Source organism: Branchiostoma floridae, chromosome 5 (assembly GCF_000003815.2).
Source record: "Branchiostoma floridae strain S238N-H82 chromosome 5, Bfl_VNyyK, whole genome shotgun sequence".
Taxonomy (NCBI): domain Eukaryota; kingdom Metazoa; phylum Chordata; class Leptocardii; order Amphioxiformes; family Branchiostomatidae; genus Branchiostoma; species Branchiostoma floridae.
In genome coordinates, this window is record NC_049983.1 from 9,469,143 (window position 1) to 9,482,356 (window position 13,214).

At 47.1% G+C, this 13,214-nt stretch overlaps 1 protein-coding gene across 5 annotated transcripts in view; it reads right to left on the reverse strand.

Moving 5' to 3' along the window:
- The window catches only part of LOC118416769 (endothelial transcription factor GATA-2-like), a 14,787-nt gene extending 4,602 nt beyond the window's left edge, over positions 1–10,185 (reverse strand). Inside the window, exons 1-6 of one of the 5 annotated variants that reach the window (XM_035822009.1) lie at positions 9,967–10,185; positions 9,199–9,562; positions 7,366–7,524; positions 6,652–6,732; positions 4,917–5,062; positions 1,607–1,732 (exon numbers count right to left, since the gene is read on the reverse strand). In XM_035822009.1, the coding sequence (XP_035677902.1) occupies positions 1,607–1,732; positions 4,917–5,062; positions 6,652–6,732; positions 7,366–7,524; positions 9,199–9,445 (759 nt within the window). In that variant the 5' untranslated portion in view covers positions 9,446–9,562; positions 9,967–10,185. Of the gene's footprint in view, positions 1–1,606; positions 1,733–4,916; positions 5,063–6,651; positions 6,733–7,365; positions 7,933–9,198; positions 9,563–9,711; positions 9,732–9,756; positions 9,902–9,966 lie in introns of those variants that run through there. The other 4 variants (XM_035822004.1, XM_035822007.1, XM_035822006.1 and 1 more) reach the window with 4 other exon arrangements.
- Positions 10,186–13,214: the final 3,029 nt, after the last annotated feature.

Below are 13,214 nucleotides of genomic sequence, written 5' to 3' on the forward strand. Positions count from 1 at the left end.
ATTATCATACAGGTTCTTCATCAGAAGTGCTAATGAATTTAACATGATTTAAACGTCGTCTTAATGAAGACCAGATGATTCTTGGTTTGCCTCCGAGCGTGAATTAATTAATGAAATTATGCTGGCGCCAAGCACGTGATTAACAAAACAACCACCCGTCTCGAGCTTTGGTGGGGCGTTTCTGGCTGTCACTCAGAGAGCAAATCCGTGAAATGTGGTCTGTGCCATCGGTGAGACCTGGCGCTATAGTGACAAGTCTTTCTTACTTAAAACTCAAGGTTCTACGAAGGTCCCACCTTTTTCGGAAATGAGGAACTTCAAACAGGCTATTATATCGTCGGCAGAGCGTTTTAAGGGGACTCTAGAAACATCCACCCACGAAAACAAACTAAAACTTCCCTTATTGAGTCGAACACAAGACCCTCATTGAAACCTAATCAACCATGTAAAGATTTTTACACCGAGCCAAGAAGTCTGCGAACCCCCGACGGCATGAAAAATTCATTAGCCCCTTCCGACAACCCCTGTCAAATAAGACTGCTCTAGGACCTTCACAATGCAGTGGGCAAATAGCTTGAGCAAACTCCTCTTTCTCTCTCCGAACCCACCCTCGACACTCTTGACATGGCCGATTAGATTTCAGACTTTTAGCATCGCGTCACTTTGCCTGTCAAGCCAGCGTCCTGTTTTAGACCAAACTTCGCTATGCATCCCCGGGTGCCTGTAATCACCGTAGAAGCCCACAACAAGTGATTAACAAGATATCGGGCATACCGCCCCTACCCCTGCCCTGCTTCCCGCTGACCCGGCACTGACCTTGATCAACAGACTGATGAGAGGTGGAAACTTGGCATCGATACTTTATACGTACCCGTAAATCTACCTTAAAGTCCTGCCGTGAACACGTTTTCCTTAGATCGTGCTAACATGTTAACACTGTTGATCTAGGCGACTTCTCTAAACGGATCAGAGCCGCTATCAAAACCATGGGAATAATTCAGACGTCTTCCTCGGGTGATATAATTTGTCAGGTAAACATTTCCTGTACTATTGACCCCTCAAGTGTCCTCCAAACAGGGGATTTGTATGCTGAACGTTTTTAAGTAGGAACTTAATGGGGGCTAAGCGACATCAAGGATTTCCTCATGTTTGTGCGCTGTGCAAAGCTCGCCAAACTTGAGAAGTAAACAACCAACCGTTTTTCCAAGTAATAGTTCCTAATCTGCCTAAGAGTAGTGGATGCTTGATAGACTTAAAGGGATTACTAAAATAAACCTTAACAGTGGAATTTGGACCTTTCCCCATCGTAATTCCTCTTAACCACATCAAACACACCCAAGACAGCGTATATAAAATAAATTCCCTGCTATGGTCGAATCAACATCAAGTTGTATAGTCTCTACAGATAACACTACTACAGATCGTTTCAATGGCACAAAGTTGACAGGTCTGCTTTTGACATGAAATATGTGTTTTCTTTCCGAAAGAGAACTCAACGTCCTGTCTACTCACATATAACATAAACACAAAAGTTGGATAGTCACGACATCATCACGAATACTGCTGTTCAAGTTCTGTTTTAGATATGAAATGGATGTTTTCTTACCGCGTGCAGCTTGTAGTAAAGTCCACAGGCGTTGCACACAGGATCGCCGTTCTGGTTCCTTCGCCACAGCGTGGTGGTGGTGGTCTTGCAGTTCGCGCACTGGGTACCAGCTCTTCGTGCAGCGGACTGTAAAATAAGATGAAGAAAAATGGTTCACATCTTCGTTTATTTGGTCATCTGGCTTATAGGCGATCTACTTGACAGCAATCTCTAATGACCGTTGAGTGACCAAAATTGGATTTGTTTTACTCTTGATTTTATAATTATAGTATCATGCAAGATGTAAAAGTATAATTGAAAAGACAATTGTAAACAAAACACACAAAATATGAAAAAGAAATAGTTTTGTAATCTTTGAAATTCGTTACGCAATTTGCTAAATCTTTGGTCGCTAAGCGGTTGAAGCATCTACTAATGATCTAGTGGAAAAGGGGTATAAGCATGATTTAGTTTCGTTGAAGGAAGTCGGATTTTTTTCTCTCATTTCATTGCGTGTTGAGGCAGGTACAACCTGTTGCAGGCCTGAGCCCTTTGTTTATTTCCCCATCCCGAAAGAGCAGACGCAGAGAAGGAAGTACTAGACCAGAGAGGAAATCTGGTCTTCGAGAAAGGAAATCTAGCTGCACGACACAGCGCCTCGTGTGGCACAGCGAACAGGATATGGCGCAAATGTCAGCGTAACGCTTGTCCTCCCCTGACGATTCCGTGCTGACGAGAAGAAAATAAATAAACCTATGTACTGTAATCTGACTTGTTGATGGTCTGCCCTATTATAAAAAGAACCCCATTGTGCATTTTAACCCGTTGAAAATACGATTTTCAACAGTAACGCTTTTGTGAAAGAAGTGAGTTGAACGAACGCCGGTTATATTTCCTCAAAAAACAAACCGTTTCAAGAGTTTCTTGTAGAATTGAGGGCTTTTGTTTGTGTAATTGTATGGTTGAAAGGTAGACTTTCTACACAGCACTGTTTCAAATTGACACAATGGTTTTCAACAAACGGTGTTTGAGGCTCAGTACAAAAGCCGGGGTGAGCAAAGGTCCATTTGGGAGGAGGGAGTATATTGAATGTCCACACTTAACGTAACCTGGTAAGTTTACTCAACCCCGATTTATCTGTTTACCTGAAACGAGAAACAATGGACTCCGAAAGAAAATGGCCATTCGAGTATGGGGCAAAACAAAACCCAACACGGTAGGTGTTACATGTGTTGGGCGCCTTACATCAACAAACAGAACCCGACCCTTTGCACGGCGACGTCAGGCGGCGGTTGCGAGGTTGTGCCCCGGCGACATCCGAGTCGTGTCCCCAAACTTTTGTTCCGAAAACCTCTCGAGGATTTTTCCTTCTTTTTTTAGGGATTTTTCTTTGTTTGTCGCTCAGGGTGTCGGGGTGACCGCGAGGGGAGGAAGCGGAAACCTCAGTCGTGAGGTGGTGGCACGAGCAGACTTTATCTGGCGCCCCGAGATAAGGTCTTCCCGGCCACTCCATCAAATGCACATCAGATTCGAGGCGAATAATGTGCCTCAGCACGACGCGCTTTGTCCGCGGCTATTCACACGGACACGCCAACGACTGTCACACCGAGGAAACAAGATCTCCCCGCAAGATTTACTGCTGCCGGTGTTAGTAGTGCGTGTGCGTGTGTGTGCCGGAGCAAACCGACTCAGGCACTGCCACTTTTCCCTGTCCTGTGATAAATTAGCCTCTCATCGCCAGCGAGGTAACCGCCATGCAGTTTAAAAATCATTAGGAGGCGATCGCCAGAGATATCACACAAGATAACACAAGTTGGTTGTCACCCGGGCACTACTGTCAACTTTACACGGAGACCATATGATAGTTTGAGACAAACTGTGAACTGTTTGCCGACCCTCCTCCCTTTTTAGGAGCCAAAGCTAGCTCGAGTTAGCTATCTGGCCGAATTACAAGCACGGAATTTCTCGAGTGGTTCTTTTTGTTTCCTAACTCCATGGCTCAACCAAAGCCATCCGTTTCACTGGGCCGCGGAGAAGACAAATCTATCGTCATCAATCATTTGGCGAGAGAAATTCAACCTACACGTTTTCGCAGCGAGGGGCGAATGAAAACTTCACACACGGAACAACAGGCGTCTCATCTGGCTATTGTCTCTCTATTTGCCGCCTGCATTAGCGACACAGACACGCAGCTAGTGGGCTGGGGATAGTGACCGCATAAACGTCAGCAGAAAGCTTCCAGATACTTTAACAACTCTAATTGAAAACAGTCGAAAACCTCGTGGGTCAGAAGGTAAAACAAGTATGTTTCCTTCCAAAGATAGTTCGGCATAAAAAGTGTGCCAGCTACTACAAATCTACAAGTTTACTGTATCCTCCAGCTGAATTTTTACGTTTATAGTCTGCTGTGCTTAATCGAAAACAACAGGAACATCAACCACGCGACTGGCAAAACCAAACGGGAAGTCCAAATTTAGACTTCAAAACTATTTTTCCGCAGGCAGGAAAAGGCCCCAACGAGTTTTCCTTCAACAAAGCAATACAATGCCAACATATGTAGACATGCACACGCACACCCACCAAACAAGTGTGTTGAAACATTCACTTCTCACGTCTTCGTCTCAAAGGAATATGTACTTCTTATAGTAAAACACTCAAGAACAGCCCTTTCCACTAGAGGCTTCGACCACTGAGTGACCAAATGTTTCACAGATCGCTCAAAGAATTTGAAAGATAACGAATGATTCTTTTAACGTTTTGTGTCTTTTAAATCATACTTTCACATTATGAGTCATATTTGCAGATTTCTCAGGTAGCTAAAAGAAATTGATAGATAAAGAACGACTTTTAAACGTTTGCATGATCAAGTTGTTGTCTTTCATACTTTTCTATCTATTTATTTTCCAGTTTTAAAATCAAGGGTCACACCTTGGTCACACAAATGCAACTCTTGTCGCTGTACGTTCGCTCTACCCAACTTTACATCAGCTATAAGATAGAAAAGTTGTTGTACGGTCGCTCTATCTCAGATATATAATAGAAAGGTGGTGATACAAGTCAAAAGAGAAGTATTTCTGACTTAAGGCCCCCTCTCACTTGACGTGCGGCACGCTTGCGGCATTGCTGCGTTCGTTCACTGCGGTACTGTTTTGTTATTTTCTCCGATTTGTTATAATTCAGATATTGCGCAATACGTAAAAGTGTGACATAGAAGACCATAAAATACACAACAAGTAAGAGATTTCGTTCTTATCTCTGAATTTCGTTGAGCATCTTCCGAACGCAGCAATGCCGCAAGCGTGCCGCACGTCAAGTGAGAGGGGGCCTTTACCAGTCTCCGCTTGGGCTTGATGAGGGGTCGGTTCTGGCCGTTCATCTTGTGGTAGAGACCACAGGCATTGCACAGGTAGTGGCCCGTCCCGTCTCGTCGCCACAGAGGCGTCGAGGTCGCCCCACAGTTCACGCACTCTCGACCCTCTGCACAAGTACACACACAAAAGAGAGAAAAGACACAAAAAGGGGACGTCAGTTAAGACTTGACATATCGTGAACTTGTACCGGTTGGGTTCTAGTCGTCTTTATAATACACTTCCCACAGATTATATACTACCCACTGAAAGAGACAGCATTTCTGAGCTCTGAAACCGTCTGCATTAGAAGGGGAATGATAGAAGAATACAGAAACCATATGTGGCAGCTTTATCCAAGCAACAGGTATTCGATAAAAGAGCAATAGGCCTGAGAAGATCTTTTTGTATCTAGTTCAAGGATGCAGGGCCCTTTTTTCAACTTCATAAATAGTATCGAATCCCCAAATTTGAACGCGCCCCTGATAAAAACGAACAGTCGTTTTTAGAACTCAGAAATTCACATTTGTCTGTCAGTACACTGAATTTCGCACTATGTTACGAATAAAGTATTTCTTCTTCAGAGTATTTTTTTCTTATCAATGAATCAAAAGAGAATCCGTTATTTGAGTGGTCCTGGCGATATTCAGTGTACCCGTACAGACCTATGGCACAAAACAGGACGACACGCAAGCACCATATGTAGCCCCCTGGGAGTCCGTCATCGCTGTGTATATTGATCAAAATCGCAAACTCCATGTATTTACCGACCACTGCCTGCACCCATCGTTTCGAGTTTGTTTGATTCTTCATAATCGTTAAAAAAGATAATCAAATATCGGGGTCATTTCGCGCCAATTCGTGTCAGATGAAAATCGCTGTATCAACAGAACGTTGGCAGACGTTGTTGATTTATGCTCTCCTTTTCCGTGGCTTTCCTTTTGTTTGTTTTTGCACGCTTCAACTTTGATACATTGGTCCTCTTAATCCTCCGCGGGGGAAGGGAAGAGGTCTGAAGAAGTTTCTCATCAAAATCAAGCAATCTCAGCGGGGAGTTTACGTTCGTGAGTTCTTGTTTTCGTTTCATTGTTTTGTGATAAAACGGTGCATTTGCGTAAATCTGGTAGGATACGTTCCTTATAACATATTATTATTACCGGGTTCCTAAAGGTGGTTGTCTCGTGGACACACCTCTAGTAGGCCGTTATAAGTGCCGCCAGCTTTACCACAGACAGGTAACGGTTTTAAAACAGATATCAACGTCTGCCCGTATCATAAAGGTTGGGCCCGAAATCCCACAAATCTGCCGTCTCGGGACTTGAGTGGGGATTTGGGCGAAAAACCTGTTTCGCTCGGCCGCAGCCAGCCTGGCTCCAGTCGGTTTTATATTTGATGCGAGGAAAATTGAAAATACATTTGCAGAATGTGTTCGGAGCGCGCCGGGTGAAATTGCAATTTTGGGATGCGTCGGACAGCGGTTGTGTGGCTTGTCAAACCTTTTGCAGAGGCCACAGATATAGCCCAATACATGTGCATTAGCTGGTATATCGTAATGGGATTACCTTCGTCTTCATTCCGCAAGTAATTATCATCCTATACCGTTCGATAGGCACCCAGTCATGAATTTTGCATGGACTCGGAGTTCGTGGGAATTCTGAAATCCACTTTGTTTCGAATTTAGTCGACGGATTCCCAGTAGGAACATAATTAAAGCCTCACCGGCGGGCTCGGGACTGTCGAAATGGCCGGGGACAGGCGGTTGAGCAGTCACTGTAGGGCAGCAATATGTGCGCTGTCGTCCTGAACGTGCCGGGGTGAACACAAAGCAAGGATAATTGAATCAGATGTGGACAAGAGGTGCCGTAACGGCCAGATTAATGCAATCACATTTTTGCACATCAAGAACGGAGGGCGTCAGGGCCGAGGTCCCTCAAGGCTCCCTCTTCCCCCCACATCTAAACCCCAACTCGTGTCATGCATGGATATGGTGCTACATCGATAACATACATCGTGTAATCTCCGATTTCATGGTAGTGTTCGGGCGTCACAGCCTTGTTCTGTTCCCCTCAACCGTTTTGAGTTGGGTACTTGGGGAGAAAACCCAATCACCGGCTCCTGCGTTAACAGCGTTCATGATAGAACTTTTATTGCCAACGCAGGAAAACGGCCACATTTCCCGCCAACATTTCTTTACCCGTTGAGACCCGGTTTATACCCATCACATGGGGACTGGCTGTGTAATGGTACTTATTTCTCTCTCTCAGACTCACTTAAACTGAGCAATTACCGACGCAGATGGAGAGGTATATACCAGGTAGAGAGAGTCCACAGAGGATGTAGCGTTAGAGCGTGGAGCTAAGCTGACAGAGGAATTGTAGTTGTGGTCTAAGGGGATCAGATGGGATGTAGGGCGAAATTGGACGTTGCACTTACCGGTACTGGAGCGTTTCGTCTTCGGCTTGGCCACGGATGTAGGCGGGAGGGGGTTGTGGGTGCTGAGGACGCCCGGGTGGAAGCCTAGTCCGGAGGCGAAGTCGGAGCTGACGTAGGCCGGGTAGGTTGGGACGGGGTGGTGCGCCTGCGGCTGCGACACTGACGAGGAAGAGAAGGACGGTGTCATGGAATTAGCCATGCTGTAGTGATTGTTGGTCGCCTTGAGCTTGTCGTCAGCAGTGCCCGAGGAGAGAGCGGCGGCTGCGGCGCTGCTGCTGCTGGTCACGTTGTCCGGGGTGTTCTCCTTGGGAGGCGTCGGTGGGAAGTTGAAGATAGAGGGGGACGTGTGGGCGCTGGAGGTCGAGGCCAGGGACGACGCGGGATGCACGGTGATGGGGCCGGTGGCGCTGGGGTGGTGCACCGACTTGGTGAAGGGGTTGGTGCACCAGGCCGTGTGCCCACTGTGCCCCGGGTGCATCAGCGTCACTTTTTTGGTACTCTCGATCCACTGCATGGCCGTCGGCGTGTGGAAGTGTGGCCGGCAGACCTGACTCCCCGCTACGGGCGCTGCCGAAGAGACCAGAGATTTGCTCATGTTACAATTCATACCCGAAATATTAGAGTTATGGCTAGGATTATCGCGGCAGATCCTGCTGTCTGACTGATTCGATTTCCTCTTCGCACGACTAAAGCGGGCCTAATCCCGGGTTGTGCTGTGGGACTGATATTTTCTCCCGTCTGTAACCAACGGTCTCCGAGCCAGAACTGCCTTCTGTCTCTCACTCTCTCTGGCACATGAAGTGCACAAGACTTCCTGCAATGATGTCAGGGGCTAAAATAGGCCACTATATCCGGGAAGCAGGGGCTAGGACGCCGCGACCAACCCGGGACGGTCGATCATGAATCTGTCATGCCACCTCGCGGCGGCGCGGGTACCCCTTCCTCCACAGACCTCTTTCCTGTCGCACTTCGTCTGATGTACGACCACCACTACATCATCATCCCGGGCCTTTTTTTTCCTCCGGAGGTCAGATCATATCAAACTGGTCACCGTCAGCCTTATACTCTTCCGACTATACACATCGCGTTAGTAGTAAAGTAATGGGTATCATACCGCCCGGCTCGAGGCGATGTCGGCGAGCAGAAGACGGGAGAGCTACACGTCAGGTCCGTGACTTTGTTCAAGGGCACAGACGGGACTTGTACAGTGATAGTTTTCGTACTAGCTAGCCATATACCGTACATATAACAACTGCTATGTTACCAACTAACATCCTACTGTTACCAACGACAAACATCCCACACAGAGTACGACTGATTGTCTACTTACTGGTCCCAATTTCTTATGTTTTTGCCAGCTTATGGAATGTTAAAATTTACCCAATTACAAAGATGCCAGGGGCCGTCCTGACACTGTCAAAACATCCTTACACCTCGGCCGAAAATTGCTTCCATATTGTCGGGCCGTCTTTAACAAGTGGTGATAACCCTTTTGAGATACAACACGAGTCAAGATATTTGGGAGGTGTGAGTTCGTATTTAGGAACGAAAGACAACATACAATGTCGCTACAACGGCCACTCGAGAGCCAAACGAGCGAACAGACACAAAAGAATTAAACTTGATGGCTTGTGACCGCAAATTCTTTGTCACCATCACGATCGTGACCATATCTCACTACGGTTAATTTTTAAACAAGACTATCACAACAACATCTCCCGGCGCCGACTGATGTCGGGTGTCATGTTCTTGGTCACAAAAAGGCAGCTCAAAGGATAATCATTAAAACATTGACGGTGAACTGACTGTAGGACAAGTGGTTGTTATTCTTACCGTGAGGTGGGCGGTAACCGTGCACGGCGGCGGCTCGGGCGGCGGACGAGGCGTAGTAGCCCGCCTGGTTCACCGGGTTGCCCTGGGCGTCGAGGTGGTGGAAGAACACGTCGATGTCTTCGGGAGGGAGGAGTTGGGAGGGTTCCACGAACCCTGCGTGCGCGGCGTGCATCCTCTCTGCCGTGCCGTGCGCGTCGTGGGTCTGCATCGGGTGCATCCAGCGCGGCTGCTCACTGGCTACCTCCATGACTCCCCGAGGCGGGAACTGGCACCGTCCGGTGAGTGACCCCAGGCTCGACCCTCGTGCGAAGGCCAGATCGAGATCCAGGTCCGCAGCGTTCAATCTCAGTCAGGGAGCGCGGATCTGTCGAAGAGATAATCCTCTGTGAAACAGGTCCTATCTGTGATCACAACTTCGTATAACAATAAATCAACAATATCAACAGAAGTGCTCACAATTACAAGACACAAAAGTATAAGACCCGCTCTGACAAAGGGAGACATGCCAACCACCTATATCCAAACATATCAGCGATCTCGACAACAAATGACACATACAGAGCACACAACGAGAGGTATTTCCCCTACATCGTCCAACTTTTCGGGCAAATATCAGATCTAATTGGTACGATAAGACAAAGTTTGGCAGGCCGTTGTTGTCTGACGTGCGGGCCCGATCAGCTGGGCCTAAGCAAGCGGCCCGATACAGTGTTTACATCCTCTACGGTAGTTGACAAAGTGGCGTATAGCGGGGTCAAGCGTGCATACATGGGGAGCGGAGCTCTTGCTGCGGCGCCTCGGCGGGACTGCGATCACTCTCCGAAGGAGGCTGGCACCAAGTATCGTTGCTGGCGGGACCGTGCGCACGCTGGTGCTGCGACCTCGTGTGTGACCAGCAAACAAGAAGGCGTTTGTTGCAAACTTCTTTTTCGGCACATTCTCCCGCAATGTTGGCGCCAGTCGGCTCAGAGCTATAGACAGGCACGGCGCGTCGCGCCTACTAATGACCAATCATGAGCCCTATTAGATTGTTGATTTTGACGTTACGGCGGCGGGCCTCCTGACAGCCCAGCCCCGATTGGCCAGAAAAGTAAACAGGCAATTCATCAACTCCTCCTGTCACTCAAAAGAAAAGCCAGAAATTAGCATTAGCGATTGTGATCGCCAAACCCGCACGTGAGAGTAGAACAGTTCACCTCGTTTCATTTTCAAGAATATCAGACAAGTGCGGGTATTTCCCCCAGCACATATATGTCAGACCACAGGACAGCAAATGTATTTACACTGCACACTATTTGTTTGTGTAGTAGGGGGCCGAAGTAATCAAACACTGCGTACTCTTATCAGCCAAATTATCTCCGAGGACTTTACTGAAGATTATATTTGGATTTCTCACATTATTCCCTCTTCAACGGGCTTTGTGGCCGCCAACACCCCCCTAAATTGAGCCCAGATTCCGTCACAAAAACTTCCTCCGGCAAGTGACCCCGAAGCGAGTCCATAAAGAGGGTCTGCATGGGGGGTCCTGACAACGCTTTACGCTAAATTCGGGACGGTCGACAACGCTTTACGTTAAATTCACGAAGGCAGGCAACGTTTTACGCTAAATTCAGACAGGCTGACAACGGTTTACGCTAAATTCTGGAAGGCTGGCAACACTCGACAGAGGCGGGGTCATGCTCCGCAAGAAAGATTGAAATTTTGACTCTCTGAAACACTATTCCCTGCATTTTGAAGGGAAATTTTCGCTGGCAAACAAAGCTAAGTTAAATGGCATTTCTAATTAAAGAGTCCCAGGGGTTCAGCGTAAGCTTATGAGGGTGACGCCAGCCAACTTATTTTTGCAACGTCGAGCGCCGAAGGAAAGTCCGGGAAAATTTTGAAATCCTGCCCCCCTGAAACGCCAGTTTTTTTGGCTATTATAGAAAACTAAGTGAAATTACATTTCTATCAGTAAAAATGTGTTTGAGGTTGACACGTCACATCCCCCAGCCATGATACATATTTTTTACGAAGTCGATGACCGAAGGTGAATAGAGTGGCAAAGGAGATCCGGCTAAATTTTGAAATCTTGACCCTCTATAAAACGATATTTTGTGCATTTTGATGGGCAAATTTCTATTAGCAAAACAGATCTTTGAGGTTGACACACATCCCCAACATATTTTCAGAATTTCGAGTTCCAAAGGCGCGAGGCGGCACAAGGAGGACCATGGAAATTTTGAAATCTTGACCCTCTAAAATGATTTTTCCTGCATTCTGATGGGCAAATTTTGCTGGCAGACTAAGCTAACTTCAAGGACATTTCTATTTGCAAAAAAAGAAGATTTTTGAGGGTATATACCATATTTCTACCATGTCGATGACCGAAGGTGAAAGGAGTCGCAAGTGAGGTCCGGCGAAATTTTGAAATCTTGATCCTCTGAAAAGCAATTTCCAGTGTTTTGAAGGACTAAATTTACTGGTAGACTACGTTTCGACTTACGAAATTTGGGAGGCCAGCTACGATTTACGGGTAATTTTTAGGCTTAATTACGCTTTACGTGAAATTTTAAGGCTAGATTACGCCTTACGTGAAATACACTGACTACGCTTTACGGTAAATTTTCCATCCTCACTACGAATTACGTGAAATAAAATAGCTTACCCTACGAATTACGGGAATTAAAAAGGCCTGCCTACGCCTTACGGAAAAGAGCATGCAGACCCTCCATAAACTCACCAGCCAACAGCTTGAAGAGTCTTGAATGCACTTTTGATGAACTCCACGGTGTCAGAAATGGATCACTAAAAAAAAAAAGTCGCACCACGATAAACTTTCGTGTGTTTTGGTGTGTAGATCGGTATCGGGACGTGCCACAATGATTACTTTACAACAATCGGGGCAAGTGCGAATTGGCCCCTCTCCACGTGCCACAATGTAGATAAGCTGTGTAGGAGATGGTTATCCCGGCCACAAACGGAGGAAAAGACTCCAAGTTTTCTTGAAGTGGGTCTCAGTGGTAGGCTGGAGGTGTATAAGAGTGTGGTGTGTGTGTGGCGGCTCCACTACGCTGGCGGTGGCAGGCCAAAAACTCTATATCGCCTTAGGGATGTCCGTTTGGTTTCTACTCACACATTCGATTGACAGAGTGTAATTGGGCGATATCCTCGTCGCTTTTGAAGCACTGCGCTTCTTTACATACCCAGCCACACTGACGCCAGCCTCGTGACGTCACGAGAAAGGTAAATAAGACGGCCCAAGGAGCCCGTAAAAAACTTTTTTCGAGAGAGAGACAGAGAAAAAATATACGAGCGCGCGTGATGTAAGAAGAAGTAAAGTGGCTGTAACTGAACGCAATTCTTTCTACCAATTAGTCGGAAAATGTCACAGCGTGATAAAGGTGATAAATCAAATCAAGGAAGAAACATTTGGTATTTGGAAATGAGATGTCACACGGGGAAGCCTTTTCCCCCGATGTAATTGAATGGAGGAATATTAGCAGAATTAGATTTTCACCCTCCACGGAAAGAGCAACGCAAAGCGTGATGATTTCGTTAGGACCCAAACGACATAATTGCGTTACGATAACCTTTCCCGGGCTAATGTATGTTTGAAACACTGATAATCGAGCCATTAGCGTTTCTGAATGAGAGAAGGCGGATTTTGCTCGCCCAAGTTAGCAGCGATCTCGGCTCACAAATGATAGCCACGGGCCAGGCGCGCGTATAAAGCTCGGTGCAAGTACCCGACCTTTTCAGGCAGTTGTTGTCGCGGGTAGTAATCACCGCCCGGCTTGTCGTAAGGCAACCCCAAGGTCCGCGCTAGTTTTTACCCGTGACCCGCGTCCACTAGAACATGGGCGGCCACAAGCCCACCAAATCCCAAGCGGGGAGGAGCGTACAAGCCGTGGCTCGCAGGCGAAACGCAACACCGCGGCGGGGCTTTACACCCAGCCGGGCTGGTGACTCCGCGCGGAGATAGTGTCCTACGGTGACAGGGATTTCCCAGCTAATTCTGCAGCGATTCGGAGCGT